This window comes from Tyto alba, unplaced genomic scaffold, assembly GCF_018691265.1.
Source record: "Tyto alba isolate M040663 unplaced genomic scaffold, T.alba_DEE_v4.0 Super-Scaffold_1, whole genome shotgun sequence".
In the NCBI taxonomy this organism is placed as follows: domain Eukaryota; kingdom Metazoa; phylum Chordata; class Aves; order Strigiformes; family Tytonidae; genus Tyto; species Tyto alba.
The window spans coordinates 5,366,994-5,387,092 of NW_024881261.1; the positions used below are offsets into that span (position 1 = coordinate 5,366,994).

General features: G+C 46.5%; 1 protein-coding gene across 1 annotated transcript; it reads right to left on the reverse strand.

Annotated features, from left to right (window-relative positions):
* Positions 1–959: 959 nt before the first annotated feature.
* On the reverse strand, positions 960–18,474 carry DMBT1 (deleted in malignant brain tumors 1). Its single transcript, XM_042805833.1, has 20 exons — positions 18,366–18,474; positions 17,293–17,427; positions 16,734–17,045; positions 15,928–15,975; positions 15,316–15,680; positions 14,499–14,835; positions 13,702–13,749; positions 13,090–13,454; positions 12,273–12,609; positions 11,466–11,513; positions 10,854–11,218; positions 10,025–10,373; positions 8,671–8,976; positions 8,362–8,409; positions 7,701–7,854; positions 7,282–7,490; positions 4,786–4,955; positions 4,001–4,389; positions 1,791–2,062; positions 960–1,132 (listed from the first exon to the last, which is right to left on the reverse strand). Exons 1-20 carry the CDS (start codon positions 18,472–18,474, stop codon positions 960–962), a joined length of 4,539 nt encoding a protein of 1,512 aa, XP_042661767.1.
* Positions 18,475–20,099: the final 1,625 nt, after the last annotated feature.

Consider the following 20,099-nt stretch of genomic DNA (forward strand, 5'->3'; position numbering starts at 1 on the left):
AGCTTCTCCCAAACAGATTCTTTCTTTACTATTGTTTTTATTTCATTTTCACACGGGGATAGAAGACAGGTCACACTTCCTTATGGCAATTTACGTATATTTTCTCTCCCCCCTGCCATTACAGGTGTAGAAATGTGTAAGGATAAGAGAAGAAATCATTGCTTGGCAAAGTCCCTTTGTCAGAAGCCACATTCTCCAACCTGATAATGTGTTAGCTGCAAGTTCAGACACAGGTGGCACGTTTGCAAGTAAACAAAAAACGTATTGCTAAAAAAAACATTTTATTTTGTGCTTTTTTGAATTACAAATTCACATAACAGATTTGATTATATTTATCCTCTATACAAAAATCTTATAAATGGCCTACACGCTGTCAGAGAAACATGTAATTGTGAAGAACTATACTGCCCAAAATAAGGAATGCTGTACAGGAGCAATTCTTTATGCGCATTTTTGCTGATGTCTCATTATTGAGATACATTTACCACAAAAAAACATTTTTCTTGGACTACTTTCCAGAGTATTGCTTGGTGTTACAGAGGTGTTTTATCTACGTATCAAAAATGGCAAAAGAAGTCAGTTATTTTTTCTCAAGTTTCCTAAATCCGTCTTCTCAGACAGACGCTCAACCAGGAGCTCAACTAGGATTCTCTGAAATGTCTAGCACTGAAGATGGTAGCTTATTTGGATGCTGAGATGGAAGAATTAACCTTCCTTTAGGCCTTAGGTGTATTTGGACTTGAGGATTTTAAAGCCACGCTCCTTTACAAGTTCAGTTCTTGGTAATGCCGGCTGTTATCTTGATACAGTACATTCTTCAAACAAGATCTGGGTGGTGGAATAGTCAAACGAGTTACCCTCTACACAGATTGCAAAACTTGTGCCGCCTACACAGATTGCAAAGAAAATCAGATGGCTGGTGAACATATCTTGCCACCTGCGAGTTCTTGGGTTACCTCTCACATTATCTGGTATGGGATGGGTTCCTGCAGTTTACGCTTCAAAAGAAATCCTCCCACTGTGAGAACAGCAGCTACCAGCACCACGGTGGTCACAGTCAGAGGAACGTGGGAGCTGGCAGCAGGTGCTGAGCTCTGAGACTCCACTTTCACCTGGATGTCAGAGGCCAGCTCTGTGCATAAGAGAGAGAGGCTTACATTTCTTTTCCTGAGCTAGATAATCTCAAAGGTAATTATGCAAAGAGAACTTGAATTAAAATCCAGATCTGATCAAAAACCAAATAGTTTTATTGCATGTTGCTTCACAAATAATTCTGTGGCCATACCAAACAAGTAAAAGTCATGGCAAGACATTAAAGAGCAACTAAGAGTTTGTAATGATTACACTCTAAGATTATAAAATATTGCTTTCTGATAGTGGAGACTGCAGCTACAGGACACTGGGTAACAACATTTCCAAGGGGACCTACAGATTGGTTGCTAATAAGTAAGAGACATGCCAATTAGGCACAGACAGCACTGAAAAATTAATATAAATTCTGCAGGGAAACAAGTTACATCTCATCCCTCTTCCCACAAAACTGAATCAATTGCCATTTGACATCTGCAGAATGAATAACGGACCTAAACTACGATAGAAAGGAAATAACTTGTAAACCTTTTAAAACAATTTTATAAAAAATAAAAAATAATAATTTCACATAAGAATTATAACAGAGTTGTGAATAAACCAACAAAGGTATATTTCAGAGCTGGATTTCATGTCTGAACTGACACGCAAGCATACAGTAATAAATCGAGTCTCATGTTATTTAAGTTATATAAACTTACCAACATTCCTGTTCTTATTGTGAGCTTCCCAAAGCTGGACAGGTCCAATAACAACATTCACTTTTTCCTGGGAAGAGCCTGCATTCTTCTTGAACCTGCTCACACAGCCTTGGTAGCAGCGGGAAGAATAGTCATTGAACCTGCACACCACCAGCTCACATTGCAGGTAAACTGATGGGTATTGATTAAGAAACGAAAAAGCATTAAATGCAAATCGAGCAACGTTGTTCTGTGGTGAATAGTAAGAAGAGTAGGTAGGATCCTTAACACACCTGGAAAGATAAAAAATTAATAGATTAGCTATCGTAAATAGAAACACTATTACACTATCTCTGTGCAATATGTCTTGAGTTTAATTATAAAACCAGAAGGTAAGACTATAAGAGAACTCAAAAGGATAAAAAAAAAAAAAAGATGTGCTTTTGGCAAGAAGAGAAATTAAGAGACAAAATTAAGTAAGAGTGGCAGTGTTTTCCACCACAATAATTTATACAGCACAGAAATTTCATAGCTCAACAAAGTTTGTGTAAACACAAATAGCTGAAAAATAACTGGTGGTTCTGCTTGTTTCTGTGTTTCAGGTGAGGACCTGTTTTGCACTTGCAAAAGTGTTCAAGTGTTCAAGGCCAGGTTGGACGGGGCTTTGAGCAACCTGGTCTAGTGGAAGGTGTCCCTGCCCATGGCAGGGGGTTTGGGACTAGATGATCTTTAAGATCCCTTCCAATCCAAACCATTCTATGATTTTGTGATTCTATGATTACCTGTTCGCAAAGAGGTCCCTGCAGGTTGTTGCAGAAAGAGAAAGGGACCCTTTATACTCTGGAAGGACAAACCTAATTCTTAACACACATCTTTTTTGGGAAATAAACATGCTTTTTAGTCCTTCAGTGTTTGTAGAGTACCTTGCTTGAGGAATCTCAACACCTGACAGAGATCTCCAGATGTTTTGTGGAGCAAGTTGCTAGATTAACTTTCTTGTCAATGAGTTTCACTTTCTGACAATTATTAGCCTTAGAAGTTACCTAACTTAGTTCTTAGTCATTCTGGTTTAATTTAACCACCATGAAAAAAGATCACAGTAATTCATCTACAACTGTTACCCTGTAATATTTCAAAGTTGTCTTTCATTATATTTGTGCTCATTTCCCTAATAAATACACCACGGATTTTAAGTTCTCTCATTCTTAATTACTTTTATACTGCAGTGATATCCCTACACACCTGATATTTATAGATGGATATTACTGATTTTAGATTTAGTAAATACATTTGCTTTTAGCACAGTTCCATGTCACAAGAATAAAAATTAACTGGAATATTATCAGAATCTATTTGTCCCATCTCTCTGGTGAGTGTCCTGTTCACAAAGGTAGACAGCCCTTCTGTGTCCTGCTTAATGAATATGTATTTTTACAGAAAAAATAAAAAGAAAACCCAAGAAGAGGAAAAAAACCTTCCTAAGAGTCACATAAAATGTTAAAGGGAGGACATTCACCCAGCAGGCAGGAGGCATTGTCACTTCATTGGCATGTCACAAGCCTGACTTCCAGCCTAGCAACAGGTTTCTACACTGCTATGGTTACTGATGTGAACACCCTCCCAAGAAGCAGAGAATTTTGAATCCCACCAAGTACAGAAGGGTCATAAACTAGCATGAGCCTTTAGTTCCTGGAACAAAATGAGACACTAAGAGTCACACTTCTATGCTTCTAGCTCTGTCTTTTTTGCATTCTTTACAAGAGTCCACAACTTTTCCATTTCAAATCAAAAGGCATATTTTGTATCAAATTAAGCAAAATGGTTTTGGCTTCTGGAATAGCAAGAAAAAAAATAAGGATTTTATCTTCTTTTTGAACAGACTGTTTTGTATTCTAGTTATAACATTGCAAAACTCTAATGTGGTGTACGGAAATGTAGAGTCATTGACATTCCCACATTTCATGCATCTATTTCAGAAACAAATTCAGATCTCAGTTTCTACACTGCCTCCTTGAGTGAAATCTCAGTGCCTGACTGCAACTTTTGAATGGCATTTCTTTGTCATATTATATTTTATTCAGGCTTTGCCAAAAGGTCTTTCTTAGAAATTTATTTGTTTTGAGATTTGCAACTAAAATACACTGGCCCTAAATCACCTCTTTCCTTAAATTAAGCTCTTTCAGAACTGTGCATACAGATACTTTTTAAGTAATTCTTTAGAAAGTTCTTACCCATGTCTGATCAATTCATATTTCAGTGTTCTAAAATTGCTAGGATCAGGTGATGCCACACATGTGTCCACAAACACCACCAGATTTGGGTCAGAGCTGTGAAGAGAAGCTTGAAGGAACAAATTCTGATTCAGGTCAACGTAGTATGGAAAGTCATGCACTGGCCACAGAAAAGATGAGGAATTGTAGAATGTCAAGTTCACGTCATATCTGCCATACTGGGTTTCACTGACATCAACGATGTCATTATCAATGTACATTACTTGCACCCAGGTGTTCTGGAGCATTTTGCAGTTGATATGCAAGTGAAGGTCCTTTTGCCTCTTGATGATGTGACCAGAAGCAGGCACTTTTATCACATTGGAGTAGGTGATCGTTTCATTGTTGCCCTATTTGACACATTAGATGAGTACAAAATTATTGCATGTAGTCATATTCACAGTGTGTACTATGAACGTCTGTATGTGCCAGGTCCTAGTATTAGTCAGAAAGAACATGTCATACTCAAAAAACCCAAGCATCCTCAATGGGATTGTTCACTTAACTCTCTTATACTTAGTTCTCTATAACATCACTCTGAAATAGACATAGGGATTACCTAAATCCTGGAAATGATAAGTAGAAATGTTTAACAAACCTTAGTCTCCAGAACGATATGCTTCTTTTCTGTGTTTTGAATGCCTGTGAGCTACAACACCCTTTGCAATTCATGACAATTTTCCAAAATATCTATTAAATTTCCATGGCCAGATTTGGAGGGCTCTCCAAAATATGTTGACACCAACCTGTCTACGTGTACCACAGCCGTTGTATGGAATGTCAAATATAACTTCAGTTGATGTAATTGTTGGTCTACAAGAGTCAGACAAGCTGGTTTTCCAGACTGAGTAGCCCTGTGACTGGAGGTAGTGTCTGTCTACAACTGCGCGCATGTAGGTTGGCAAGCACACAAGGGCTAGGGAAGAAAATACAAATTATTAGTGATTTCAAGTACATGATAATGCTCGCATGTTACAACTTCAACAAATGCAACAGCTTCTACCATTTAGGGGAGAGAATTCATAAGCCAAACACCTTATTTTTACACCTTCGACTTCAATATGAATAAACAATAGTCTCTGACAAACTTCAGCTGACCTTCAGTTACTCTCCTGGCAAAAATATGTAGCTTACAATAGGCTTTTACTGACACCTTGAGCCTGTATCACCACTCACACAAAAATGCTAAGTGGATGATTTTCCTGAATAAGAATCCAAATGTGGAAGGTGTAGACCCAAGTGTGCACCCTGGCTTGCAGAAACATTACTTGGGTGGGAGAGGATCCTGAAACCATCTCCATGACAATTCACTGAGTCCATGGCAGGAAAAACAATGATCTCAAGGAGAGTTTGGTCTTTGGTAGAGTGAGATAGGTGATGGCAGAGACCTACTGACAAAACAGCCTCTTGAAAGGCTCTCTTGAAAAGAGCCAAATGTGATGGCCATTGGTTGTGCATGGGGAGGCTGTGAGTGCACATTAGATAAAATTTCGCACTGGGAATGGAGGACAGCACTGGAATGGGTCATTCAGAGTAACTTAGATGATTTCATCCTTTAAACGTTTTTAGAGACTCAGATAGGAAAATTCATAATGGACCTGACCTGGTTTTGGAAATACCTTTGCTTTGAATGGTTGGACTAGGAAGCCTCCAAAGATCCTTTCTAACCAATATTTCTATGATTCTATGAAAATGTGCCCACAAAGGTAGAAAAAATATATATGGATAATGTTGTGATAAGAAGAAATATGAATTTAGACTGGACATTGTAGAAAACATCTAAAGGCAATTAATTTGATATTGAAGACTTTTTTAAAAAGAAAAACTAATTATTATCTGAACATGATCAGTCAATAACCAGTTATGAAATTCAAGTAGGAATGTCATCCATGTGGGATTTCTTCAACAACATTAACAAATACTTATTTAGTAAATATAATCAGGGTAGAATCATAGAATCATAGAATGGTTTGGGTTGGAAGGGACCTCAAAGATCATCCAGTGCCACCCCCTGCCCCAGGCAGGGCCCCCTTCCCCCAGCCCAGGGGGCTCCCAGCCCCGTCCAACCTGGCCTTGAACCCTTCCAGGGAGGGGGCAGCCACAGCTGCTCTGGGCACCCTGGGCCAGCGCCTCACCCCCCGCACAGGGAACAATTTCTGCCTTAGATCTCACCTAAATCTGCCCTCTGGCAGTTTAAACCCAACACCCCTCATCCCATCCCCACCCCCTGACCCAGAGTACCTCCCCCCCTCCCCTGTCCCCCCTTTAAGTCCTGGGAGGCCGCTCGAAGGGCTCCCCGGAGCCTTCTCTTCTCCAGGCTGAACCCCCCCAACTCTCTCAGCCCGGCCTCCCAGGGGAGCTGCTCCAGCCCCCCCAGCATCTTCGTGGCCTCCTCTGGCCCCGCTCGAGCAGCTCGGTGACCTTCTGCTGTTGGGGGCCCCCGAGCTGGCCCCAGCACTGCAGGGGGGTCTCCCCAGAGCGGAGCAGAGGGGGAGAATCCCCTCCCTGGCCCTGCTGCCCCCCCTGCTCTGGCTGCAGCCCAGGGCACGGGTGGGTTCTGGGCTGCGAGCGCACGGGGCTGCCTCACGGGCAGTTTTCGCCCCCCCAACCCCCCCAGCCCCTCTCCTTGGGGCTGCTCTCCAGCCACCCCTCGCCCAGCCTAGGTTTGTGCTGGGGATTGCCCCGACCCACGGGCAGGACCTCGCACTTGGCCTTGTTGAACTCCATGAGGTTTGCCCGGGCCCCCCTCTCCAGCCTGTCCAGGTCCCTCGGGATGGCATCCTTTCCCTCCCACATGTAACTGTACCACACTGCTTGCTGTTGTTGGCGAATTTCATGAGGGTGCCCTCAATCCCACTGTCCATGTCACTGACAAAGGTGTTAAAAAGCACGGGTCCCAACGGTGACCCCTGAGAACACCACTCGTCACTGCTCTCCACTTGGGCATCGAGCCATTGACCTCAACTCTTTGAGTGCAACCATCCAACCAATACCTTATTCACCAAGTGGACCATCCATCAAATCCATGTCTCTCCAGTCTAGAGACAAGGATGTCATGTAGGACAGTGTTAAATGCTTTGCACAAACTCGTTTTAGTTGCTCTTCCCTTATCCACCAACACTGTTACCCCGTTGTTAAAGGCCACCAAATTTGTCAGGCATTATTTGCCCTTAGTGAAGCCATGTTGGCTGGTATAAAAGGTTCTCAGCAAAGAAAACATTACAAACAGAATGGAAACTTACTGATGTTCTGGTCTGCTGGAAAGGACTGATACTCAGCATGAAACCCTCTATTTGAATATCTGGAGTCACTGTGAAATCTAACAGACATGAAGTTTGAGGATGATGTGTATGTGAGATCAGAAGTAGAACAAATTCTTCCAAGCAGAGGAGAAGTATTGGGTGGCCCATCATAGATCTCAATATAGTCATTCTGGCATCCTCCTTGCAACCTAAGGAAGAAATATGAATACATAATAAAAGGCATTTGATAAAGTTCAGCCTTTAAGTGCTGAGCAAACAATAAACTAAGATACTGCACTCACACAATTCCGATGTAATATTTAAAATTTATTATAAGAATGGGAAGTGTGCTTGGAAACTGTGTTTATAGTTGAGATTTGGGATCCATTTATTGCCCAAGAAGGAAGAGGTTTACTTACTGAATACTTCTAAATGTGAGCATAATGCGGAAATTATTTGTCACTTGTATTTGCCACAGACAATCTGTGTTCTCTGGATAATTCAAAGGATAAGAAGGACTCTGAAGTGTTCCAGAGGAATTAAAAAGTAAGCCACCACAAATATCTTTTATAACTGAAAAAAAGAAAAAAAAATAAATAAAAAAATACATAGATGTGATGCCTTTAGATTTACATCTGTTGAAATGAAACTAAATTTTATGTGTCTAGATCATAGCAACAATAGCTTAAACCTCAAGGGACAGTGAACTGTTGTGCTCTTATCACTCAGGCTACAAGTAAAATGACCTCTTCAGAGAATTCTGACTATCCCTTAATATTTTAAATTTCATAGGCTTAATTCATACATCCATACAAGAGAAAGCAAGAGGTTCTACCACAAATAACAAAAAAGCTAGAGAAGAAAGAAGACGTTTCCAACAAAAAAGGCACAGATGAAATCCAATTCCAGCAGCAGAACTGAAGGACCTAAAAAATGACTATGTATGATTTATACTTAGTACAAAAAAGGAATTAATCAAAAATAATTAAAATATGCAAATAATAAAATTATATATTTAACAATTAGTAAGTAATATAAATCCAAAATAACTCACAGTACATATTAATAAAAAAGACATACCTGGTGTACTTGGGGGTGGAGTGGGAACAGTGGTCACTGATGTGGCAGCTGTAGGGGAGGAAGAGAAAGAAGTAAGTGAGGACCCTGAGGATGAAGACATGTGGCAATGTTTTCTCAGAGCACTGGGGATGTTGGTACCACACTGTCACAGAGACGATGGAGAGCTTGGGGGTATCAGCACGGTGCTCTTCCATGGTGGGAAAAATGCAAACCAGAGTCTTTCAACTCGTATCCTACAAGGCTGCTGCCAACAAGATCCAATTTTGGAAAGTGTCCCATTATTAAGGAAGGAAGGAAGAGGCACGGTACCTGAGCACACAACACCAGCATCTTCTTTGTGGCCACAGTCATGGATGCCCCAGCCACTGTGTCTGCACTGGAAGAGGGAGGACTCGCTCCCCGTGCAGCGCACTTCATCCAGGTAGATATTGCCTCTGCCTTGTCCAAAGTGGGCACTGGATGTTGCAGAAACAGCAGAGCCGCACCCCAGCTGGCGGCAGACGACCTGGGCATCATTCATGTCCCAGCCGTCATCGCAGACGGTGCCCTGGCCCCCGTAGTGGTAAATCTCCACGCGCCCCTCACACCGGTTCCTGCCGTTCACCAGGCGCAGGAAGGCACCTTGGAGAGGAGGAGACAGGGAAAACTTGGGAAAAACCTTCATCACGCAGGCACCTTCTCTTGCCGTGGGTCTGACAAAGCTGTCCGTGAGTTTCAGGCCACCAGGAATGGCACCGTCCGCTTCATTAGGCTGTGCGTTAACCCTGGCTCTGCTCTCCCAAGGAGAAGGCCAACCCCCACCCTGCGAGCCATTAACTGGCACCGCCCAGAGCAGTGGCCAGAGGAACCCTGTCACATTCGGACCTACCTGGAGGAGCGGACGTTGTGAAGGTGGCTGGGGTCGTGGTTATGGCAGCTGTAGAGGAGGAAGAGAAAGTAGCAAGTGAGGCTCTTGAGGATGAAGGTGCATGGCCAAATTTCTCATTGCACTGGGGGGGATTTTGGTGCCACCCTGTCACATGTGTGATGGAGAGCCTGGGGGTGTCAGAAGAGTGCTCTTCCATAGTGGTAGAAATTGAAACGACAGAGTTTATAGACATCTCCAACACCTAGGTAGATGTTGGAGAATGGCTCAGAGACAAAGGTCATGAGCCCACCGAGCAGTTGTAGGATCAGAGCCTGTTCTGGGGGCTGATGCTGGGCCTCGCTGATGCTGGGCCTCACTAGGGTTTGCGTGCAGCTGCTTGCAGCTGCTGATACATGAAGAATGTCAAGGACGCTTTGGCCTTGTGTACCGTGGTGTGTCAAAAACAAGTTAAGAGGAATTAGAAATAGTGGCCTGAGAAACCTAGTGTTATGGTAACGGTGGCACGAGAAGCATAGTGTTATGAGAAGCTTGTGCTGTTAGCTAACTGCAAGTAGGTGGACCGTGCGAATATGACCCTTAGAGCTTAAGCCAATCAGCTAGTGACAAGTAGGAATAATAATTAGCGTTGTCTGTATAAATATATGTACCCTGGACCAATAAAGGGATACGATATGATATATGATGCTCTATCTCCCACATTGAATCCGTCCCGGCATGTCGTTCCTCCGCAGCTCCGCAGGTAAATGCCGACAAGCCGCGCAAATTTTGGAAGGCGTACTTGGATTAAGGAAGGAAGAGGCACGGTACCTGAGCACACAACACCAGCATCTTCAGAGTGGCCACAGTTGTGGACGCCCCAGCCACTGTGTCTGCACTGGAAGAGGGAGGACTCGCTCCCCGTGCAGCGCACTTCATCCAGGTAGATATTGCCGCTGCCTTGTCCAAAGTGGGCACTGGATGTTGCAGAAACAGCAGAGCCGCACCCCAGCTGGCGGCAGACGACCTGGGCATCATTCATGTCCCAGCCGTCATCGCAGACGGTGCCCTGGCCCCCGTAGTGGTAAATCTCCACGCGCCCCTCACACCGGTTCCTGCCGTTCACCAGGCGCAGGAAGGCACCTTGGAGAGGAGGAGACAGGGAAAACTTGGGAAAACCCTTCATCACGCAGGCACCTTCTCTTGCCGTGGGCCTGACAAAGCTGTCCGCGAGTTTCAGGCCACCAGGAATGGCACCCTCCGCTTCATTAGGCTGTGCGTTAACCCTGGCTCTGCTCTCCCAAGGAGAAGGCCAACCCCCACCCTGCGAGCCATTAACTGGCACCGCCCAGAGCAGTGGCCAGAGGAACCCTGTCACATTCGGACCTACCTGGAGGAGCGGACGTTGTGAAGGTGGCTGGGGTCGTGGTTATGGCAGCTGTAGAGGAGGAAGAGAAAGTAGCAAGTGAGGCTCTTGAGGATGAAGGCGGATGTACAGATTTTCTCAGAGTTCTGGGTATGTTGTTGCCACCCTGTCACATGCATTATGGAGACCTTGGGGTTCTCAGCAGAATGCTCTTCCTTGATGGGAGCAATGCAAACCACAATGTTTGATCTTGTCTCCTTCAACTATCTAGTTGTGGCCAACAAATGTCACTTTTGGAAAATGTTCCACTATTAAGGAAGGAAGAGGCACGGTACCTGAGCACACAACACCAGCATCTTCCTTGTGGCCACAGTCATGGGCACCCCAGCCACTGTGTCTGCACTGGAAGAGGGAGGACTCGCTCCCCGTGCAGCGCACTTCATCCAGGTAGATATTGCCTCTGCCTTGTCCAAAGTGGGCACTGGATGTTGCAGAAACAGCAGAGCCGCACCCCAGCTGGCGGCAGACGACCTGGGCATCATTCATGTCCCAGCCGTCATCGCAGACAGTGCCCTGGCCCCCGTAGTGGTAAATCTCCACGCGCCCCTCACACCGGTTCGTGCCGTTCACCAGGCGCAGGAAGGCACCTTGGAGAGGAGGAGACAGGGAAAACTTGGGAAAACCCTTCATCACGCAGGCACCTTCTCTTGCCGTGGGCCTGACAAAGCTGTCCGCGAGTTTCAGGCCACCAGGAATGGCACCCTCCGCTTCATTAGGCTGTGCGTTAACCCTGGCTCTGCTCTCCCAAGGAGAAGGCCAACCCCCACCCTGCGAGCCATTAACTGGCACCGCCCAGAGCAGTGGCCAGAGGAACCCTGTCACATTCGGACCTACCTGGAGGAGCGGACGTTGTGAAGGTGGCTGGGGTCGTGGTTATGGCAGCTGTAGAGGAGGAAGAGAAAGTAGCAAGTGAGGCTCTTGAGGATGAAGGTGCATGGCCAAATTTCTCATTGCACTGGGGGGGATTTTGGTGCCACCCTGTCACATGTGTGATGGAGAGCCTGGGGGTGTCAGAAGAGTGCTCTTCCATAGTGGTAGAAATTGAAACGACAGAGTTTATAGACATCTCCAACACCTAGGTAGATGTTGGAGAATGGCTCAGAGACAAAGGTCATGAGCCCACCGAGCAGTTGTAGGATCAGAGCCTGTTCTGGGGGCTGATGCTGGGCCTCGCTGATGCTGGGCCTCACTAGGGTTTGCGTGCAGCTGCTTGCAGCTGCTGATACATGAAGAATGTCAAGGACGCTTTGGCCTTGTGTACCGTGGTGTGTCAAAAACAAGTTAAGAGGAATTAGAAATAGTGGCCTGAGAAACCTAGTGTTATGGTAACGGTGGCACGAGAAGCATAGTGTTATGAGAAGCTTGTGCTGTTAGCTAACTGCAAGTAGGTGGACCGTGCGAATATGACCCTTAGAGCTTAAGCCAATCAGCTAGTGACAAGTAGGAATAATAATTAGCGTTGTCTGTATAAATATATGTACCCTGGACCAATAAAGGGATACGATATGATATATGATGCTCTATCTCCCACATTGAATCCGTCCCGGCATGTCGTTCCTCCGCAGCTCCGCAGGTAAATGCCGACAAGCCGCGCAAATTTTGGAAGGCGTACTTGGATTAAGGAAGGAAGAGGCACGGTACCTGAGCACACAACACCAGCATCTTCAGAGTGGCCACAGTTGTGGACGCCCCAGCCACTGTGTCTGCACTGGAAGAGGGAGGACTCGCTCCCCGTGCAGCGCACTTCATCCAGGTAGATATTGCCGCTGCCTTGTCCAAAGTGGGCACTGGATGTTGCAGAAACAGCAGAGCCGCACCCCAGCTGGCGGCAGACGACCTGGGCATCATTCATGTCCCAGCCGTCATCGCAGACGGTGCCCTGGCCCCCGTAGTGGTAAATCTCCACGCGCCCCTCACACCGGTTCCTGCCGTTCACCAGGCGCAGGAAGGCACCTTGGAGAGGAGGAGACATGGAAAACTTGGGAAAACCCTTCATCACGCAGGCACCTTCTCTTGCCGTGGGCCTGACAAAGCTGTCCGCGAGTTTCAGGCCACCAGGAATGGCACCCTCCGCTTCATTAGGCTGTGCGTTAACCCTGGCTCTGCTCTCCCAAGGAGAAGGCCAACCTCCACCCTGCGAGCCATTAACTGGCACCGCCCAGAGCAGTGGCCAGAGGAACCCTGTCACATTCGGACCTACCTGGAGGAGCGGACGTTGTGAAGGTGGCTGGGGTCGTGGTTATGGCAGCTGTAGAGGAGGAAGAGAAAGTAGCAAGTGATGCTTGTGAGGATGAAGGCGGATGTACAGATTTTCTCAGAGTTCTGGGTGTGTTGTTGCCACCCTGTCACATGCATTATGGAGACCTTGGGGTTCTCAGCAGAATGCTCTTCCTTGATGGGAGCAATGCAAACCACAATGTTTGATCTTGTCTCCTTCAACTATCTAGTTGTGGCCAACAAATGTCACTTTTGGAAAATGTTCCACTATTAAGGAAGGAAGAGGCACGGTACCTGAGCACACAACACCAGCATCTTCCTTGTGGCCACAGTCATGGGCGCCCCAGCCACTGTGTCTGCACTGGAAGAGGGAGGACTCGCTCCCCGTGCAGCGCACTTCATCCAGGTAGATATTGCCTCTGCCTTGTCCAAAGTGGGCACTGGATGTTGCAGAAACAGCAGAGCCGCACCCCAGCTGGCGGCAGACGACCTGGGCATCATTCATGTCCCAGCCATCATCGCAGACGGTGCCCTGGCCCCCGTAGTGGTAAATCTCCACGCGCCCCTCACACCGGTTCGTGCCGTTCACCAGGCGCAGGAAGGCACCTTGGAGAGGAGGAGACATGGAAAACTTGGGAAAACCCTTCATCACGGAGGCACCTTCTCTTGCCGTGGGCCTGACAAAGCTGTCCGCGAGTTTCAGGCCACCAGGAATGGCACCCTCCGCTTCATTAGGCTGTGCGTTAACCCTGGCTCTGCTCTCCCAAGGAGAAGGCCAACCTCCACCCTGCGAGCCATTAACTGGCACCGCCCAGAGCAGTGGCCAGAGGAACCCTGTCACATTCGGACCTACCTGGAGGAGCGGACGTTGTGAAGGTGGCTGGGGTCGTGGTTATGGCAGCTGTAGAGGAGGAAGAGAAAGTAGCAAGTGAGGCTCTTGAGGATGAAGGTGCATGGCCAAATTTCTCATCGCACTGGGGGGGATTTTGGTGCCACCCTGTCACATGTGTGATGGAGAGCCTGGTGGTGTCAGAAGAGTGCTCTTCCATAGTGGTAGAAATTGAAACGACAGAGTTTATAGACATCTCCAACACCTAGGTAGATGTTGGAGAATGGCTCAGAGACAAAGGTCATGAGCACACCGAGCAGTTGTAGGATAAGAACCTGTTCTGGGGGCTGATGCTGGGCCTCGCTGATGCTGGGCCTCACTAGGGTTTGCGTGCAGCTGCTGATACATGAAGAATGTCAAGGACGCTTTGGCCTTGTGTACCGTGGTGTGTCAAAAACAAGTTAAGAGGAATTAGAAATAGTGGCCTGAGAAACCTAGTGTTATGGTAACGGTGGCACGAGAAACATAGTGTTATGAGAAGCTTGTGCTGTTAGCTAACTGCAAGTAGGTGGACCGTGCAAATATGACCCTTAGAGATTAAGCCAATCAGCTAGTGACTAGTAGGAATAATAATTAGCGTTGTCTGTATAAATATATGTACCCTGGACCAATAAAGGGATATGATACGATATATGATGCTCTATCTCCCACATTGAATCCGTCCCGGCATGTCGTTCCTCCGCAGCTCCGCAGGTAGATGCCGACAAGCCGCGCAAATTTTGGAAGGCGTACTTGGATTAAGGAAGGAAGAGGCACGGTACCTGAGCACACAACACCAGCATCTTCAGAGTGGCCACAGTTGTGGACGCCCCAGCCACTGTGTCTGCACTGGAAGAGGGAGGACTCGCTCCCCGTGCAGCGCACTTCATCCAGGTAGATATTGCCGCTGCCTTGTCCAAAGTGGGCACTGGATGTTGCAGAAACAGCAGAGCCGCACCCCAGCTGGCGGCAGACGACCTGGGCATCATTCATGTCCCAGCCGTCATCGCAGACGGTGCCCTGGCCCCCGTAGTGGTAAATCTCCACGCGCCCCTCACACCGGTTCCTGCCGTTCACCAGGCGCAGGAAGGCACCTTGGAGAGGAGGAGACAGGGAAAACTTGGGAAAACCCTTCATCACGCAGGCACCTTCTCTTGCCGTGGGCCTGACAAAGCTTTCTGCGAGTTTCAGGCCACCAGGAATGGCACCCTCCGCTTCATTAGGCTGTGCGTTAACCCTGGCTCTGCTCTCCCAAGGAGAAGGCCAACCCCCACCCTGCGAGCCATTAACTGGCACCGCCCAGAGCAGTGGCCAGAGGAACCCTGTCACATTCGGACCTACCTGGAGGAGCGGACGTTGTGAAGGTGGCTGGGGTCGTGGTTATGGCAGCTGTAGAGGAGGAAGAGAAAGTAGCAAGTGATGCTTGTGAGGATGAAGGCGGATGTACAGATTTTCTCAGAGTTCTGGGTATGTTGTTGCCACCCTGTCACATGCATTATGGAGACCTTGGGGTTCTCAGCAGAATGCTCTTCCTTGATGGGAGCAATGCAAACCACAATGTTTGATCTTGTCTCCTTCAACTATCTAGTTGTGGCCAACAAATGTCACTTTTGGAAAATGTTCCACTATTAAGGAAGGAAGAGGCACGGTACCTGAGCACACAACACCAGCATCTTCCTTGTGGCCACAGTCATGGGCACCCCAGCCACTGTGTCTGCACTGGAAGAGGGAGGACTCGCTCCCCGTGCAGCGCACTTCATCCAGGTAGATATTGCCTCTGCCTTGTCCAAAGTGGGCACTGGATGTTGCAGAAACAGCAGAGCCGCACCCCAGCTGGCGGCAGACGACCTGGGCATCATTCATGTCCCAGCCATCATCGCAGACAGTACCCTGGCCCCCGTAGTGGTAAATCTCCACGCGCCCCTCACACCGGTTCGTGCCGTTCACCAGGCGCAGGAAGGCACCTTGGAGAGGAGGAGACAGGGAAAACTTGGGAAAACCCTTCATCACGGAGGCACCTTCTCTTGCCGTGGGCCTGACAAAGCTGTCCGCGAGTTTCAGGCCACCAGGAATGGCACCCTCCGCTTCATTAGGCTGTGCGTTAACCCTGGCTCTGCTCTCCCAAGGAGAAGGCCAACCCCCACCCTGCGAGCCATTAACTGGCACCGCCCAGAGCAGTGGCCAGAGGAACCCTGTCACATTCGGACCTACCTGGAGGAGCGGACGTTGTGAAGGTGGCTGGGGTCGTGGTTATGGCAGCTGTAGAGGAGGAAGAGAAAGAAGCATGTGAAGCCCTTGAGGATGAAGGTGCATGGCCAAATTTCTCATCGCACTGGGGGGGATTTTGGTGCCACCCTGTCACATGTGTGATGGAGAGCCTGGGGGTGTCAGAAGAGTGCTCTTCCATAGTGGTAGAAATTGAAACTACAGAGTTTATAGACATCTCCAACACCTAGGTAGATGTTGGAGAATGGCTCAGAGACAAAGGTCATGAGCACACTGAGCAGTTGTAGGATAAGAACCTGTTCTGGGGGCTGATGCTGGGCCTCGCTGATGCTGGGCCTCACTAGGGTTTGCGTGCAGCTGCTTGCAGCTGCTGATACATGAAGAATGTCAAGGACGCTTTGGCCTTGTGTACCGTGGTGTGTCAAAACAAGTTAAGAGGAATTAGAAATAGTGGCCTGAGAAACCTAGTGTTATGGTAACGGTGGCACGAGAAGCATAGTGTTATGAGAAGCTTGTGCTGTTAGCTAACTGCAAGTAGGTGGACCGTGCAAATATGACCCTTAGAGATTAAGCCAATCAGCTAGTGACTAGTAGGAATAATAATTAGCGTTGTCTGTATAAATATATGTACCCTGGACCAATAAAGGGATATGATACGATATATGATGCTCTATCTCCCACATTGAATCCGTCCCGGCATGTCGTTCCTCCGCAGCTCCGCAGGTAGATGCCGACAAGCCGCGCAAATTTTGGAAGGCGTACTTGGATTAAGGAAGGAAGAGGCACGGTACCTGAGCACACAACACCAGCATCTTCAGAGTGGCCACAGTTGTGGACGCCCCAGCCACTGTGTCTGCACTGGAAGAGGGAGGACTCGCTCCCCGTGCAGCGCACTTCATCCAGGTAGATATTGCCGCTGCCTTGTCCAAAGTGGGCACTGGATGTTGCAGAAACAGCAGAGCCGCACCCCAGCTGGCGGCAGACGACCTGGGCATCATTCATGTCCCAGCCGTCATCGCAGACGGTGCCCTGGCCCCCGTAGTGGTAAATCTCCACGCGCCCCTCACACCGGTTCCTGCCGTTCACCAGGCGCAGGAAGGCACCTTGGAGAGGAGGAGACAGGGAAAACTTGGGAAAACCCTTCATCACGCAGGCACCTTCTCTTGCCGTGGGCCTGACAAAGCTGTCCGCGAGTTTCAGGCCACCAGGAATGGCACCCTCCGCTTCATTAGGCTGTGCGTTAACCCTGGCTCTGCTCTCCCAAGGAGAAGGCCAACCCCCACCCTGCGAGCCATTAACTGGCACCGCCCAGAGCAGTGGCCAGAGGAACCCTGTCACATTCGGACCTACCTGGAGGAGCGGACGTTGTGAAGGTGGCTGGGGTCGTGGTTATGGCAGCTGTAGAGGAGGAAGAGAAAGTAGCAAGTGGTGCTTGTGAGGATGAAGGCGGATGTACAGATTTTCTCAGAGGTTTCTTATGTATAGCTGCAAAGAACAGTGAACAGACAGGTGTCCTGATCAGAAGAAATTCCTAGCAGGACCATAATAGTTCAGATCCCTTCTCTGAAGTAGGTGAGAGAGGTATTCATTTTTATTTAATTAATTATTTATTTTTAACCTTACTCTTACAAGTGTTTGTGCCTGAGTTAAAGCAGGAAGTCACCTTGCCAAGGCAAAGTGAGAAGCTGGCAGTCATTATACAACTCTAAAGGTGTTGGCTGGGAATAGTAAACCCAGGAATTCATCCCTGTAAATTGCCGATAGTATTCAGCAAGGTCTCAGTGATACTAATATTGGTTTCAGAGAAAACCCATCACTGTTGTGATCTGCATGTGTAAATGTGCATACTGGATTGTTACAGTCTCCAGGTTTTTATTCCACATACGTGAAAGTCTCAAGGGTGCAACTGTGAGCAAAACGCACATGTCTAGGGCTTTGTGATACCATACAGGATAGAAACTGTCTTGTTATTGTGCTTCCATTAAATCATATAAAGTTAATTAAGAATTAGGTGGTTCCATGTGCATCTGCCAGGTTGAATTTGAAGTCTTTTAAAGTAAATATGTATTGCAGCCAAAGAAACTATATTCCCTCTTAATTCCATAATGAAAAGCACAGTTTTGTAGAACCAAAGGCTTTCATTAGTATTTTCATGGTAGTGTTTCTTTTTTATTTGGTTTAAACTATGCTTCAAGATAATACTGCAAAACAGAGCAATATTAATTTCGTTGCATTAATTTTACTTCAACATGAATAATAGTTAATCATGATATTGAATTGTTCATATTTTTAATAAGACAACATAATGCTATCTAATTTTAGTCTGTCTTACTTCTAATCTTTGCACAAAGTTGATCATACTAGCACATGAATTACAGGTGTGGAACCAACATAGAGGAGTAAAACACCTTATTTTTTCCTACCTTTTTTGAAAGAATCCTCGTTAAAGGTTTGAAGTGGTTTATCTGAGGTGGCATCCAGGAGTGCTGCATTTAAGAGGAATAACCACAGCATGTTCTTGCTGGTACCCATGTTGTCCAGAGATGCCAATAAAGCAGGGCATCAGAATTTATACTCTGCACCTGTAAAAGAGTGAGGCTTCCAAGGTCAGTCTGGCCCATGATATGTCTGATTTCTTAGGCAATATTTTTATGACTACCTGGTCTTTACAGAATGATTACATATGAAAGGTAAAGTTTCCATTTCCTGGAAAATTTGTGCTGCTGCCCATATTATAAATTAACTGCGTGTGCAGACCCAGCATTACCTTTGGAACCAGACCAGTAAATCTATGTATTTCTTTGCCCCCACCATCCCAATTTTATTTATTTACTGCTTGTAACTAATGACTTAACTAAGCAGACTGTAGTGCACTGCAAGATGAGGCAGCAAATTCATAGCAAGCCTTCTGATAAATCCTTCAGCAGAGAGCCTTGGTCTCATAAATTTGTATATTTCTGATGGTTTTCGCTTGAAATTACAGTTTTGTTTCCCTGCTGCTTGTACAGAGACAGCAAGTCATAAATGGGATTATGTCAGGTATTGGAAGTAAATTAACATGAGCTATTTGTAACATACCCTAAGTAGACCTAATTTGGGGTCTTCTGTTGAGCTTGCTCTGCTTTACCAATGTCTTCTCTCAATCCACTGCTGTGTTCCTTAGCTGAATTTGCCAACAAGATTTCCTCCAATCCTTTGAATCACAAAGTTTATAAAAAGAGAAAGATTATGGGCAACAGCCCATAATCCTGTACTGTTAATCTGTTTGCTGCAGTCACTGCATTGCACTTCTGTTTCTCCTCATCAGATGAGGACAAATACAGGCCAGATAGAAACGGGCCAACTGTTAGTGTAATATTCTATTCATTACACTTCATCCAGGCTGTACCTAGCTGTTCATTTTGGATATGATACAAACTGCAACCAAGCCGCAATAGTTGACGTAACTCGTGATTCCTTCTGGTATATTCCAACCTTCCTCTTGTAGAAAAGCACAGTCTGGGTGCAGAGAAAAAGGGAATAAAGAGTCCTCTTTCTGCAGAGGTTCACACCGGTAGAACAGAGGAAGGAAAGACAAAAGGCCAGAGTCCAGAAACAGAATCAGAAGCTGTCAAAGCAGTTGCTGAGAAAAGCAAACAAACTGGAGGACAATGATAAATACAACTGATTATATTCATATGTTAATAAAGAAATGTAAGCCTGAACATTACTATTCACAGCTCTACTGTTCCTGACTTCCTGATAAAAGCAAAAACAATACCATGGGCTCAGTAGAGTGTGATCATAAGTTGTCATTGGGAAAGGGCTATGAAGTCATAATCCTACCTCCAAATTCTTGAAAAATAAAACCTTTGCACAGACCAAGGAGCCCAAGCAGCTGTAAACAGTTTTGCAGAAAAGGACCTAGAGGTCCTGGTGAACGAATCAACCATGAGACAGTAATGTGCCCTTGCAACCAGATGGCTGGTGGCATCCTGGTGCTACATTCAGAGGAGTATTGCCAGCAGGTCAAAGCAGGTGATCCTCCCATTCTACTCAGCACTGATGAGACACATCTGGGGTGCAGGTTCCAGTTCTGGGCTCCTCAGGACAAGAGAGACATGGACATACTAAAGTAAGTCTAGCAAAAGGCCATTAAGATTATTTAGGGACTGGAG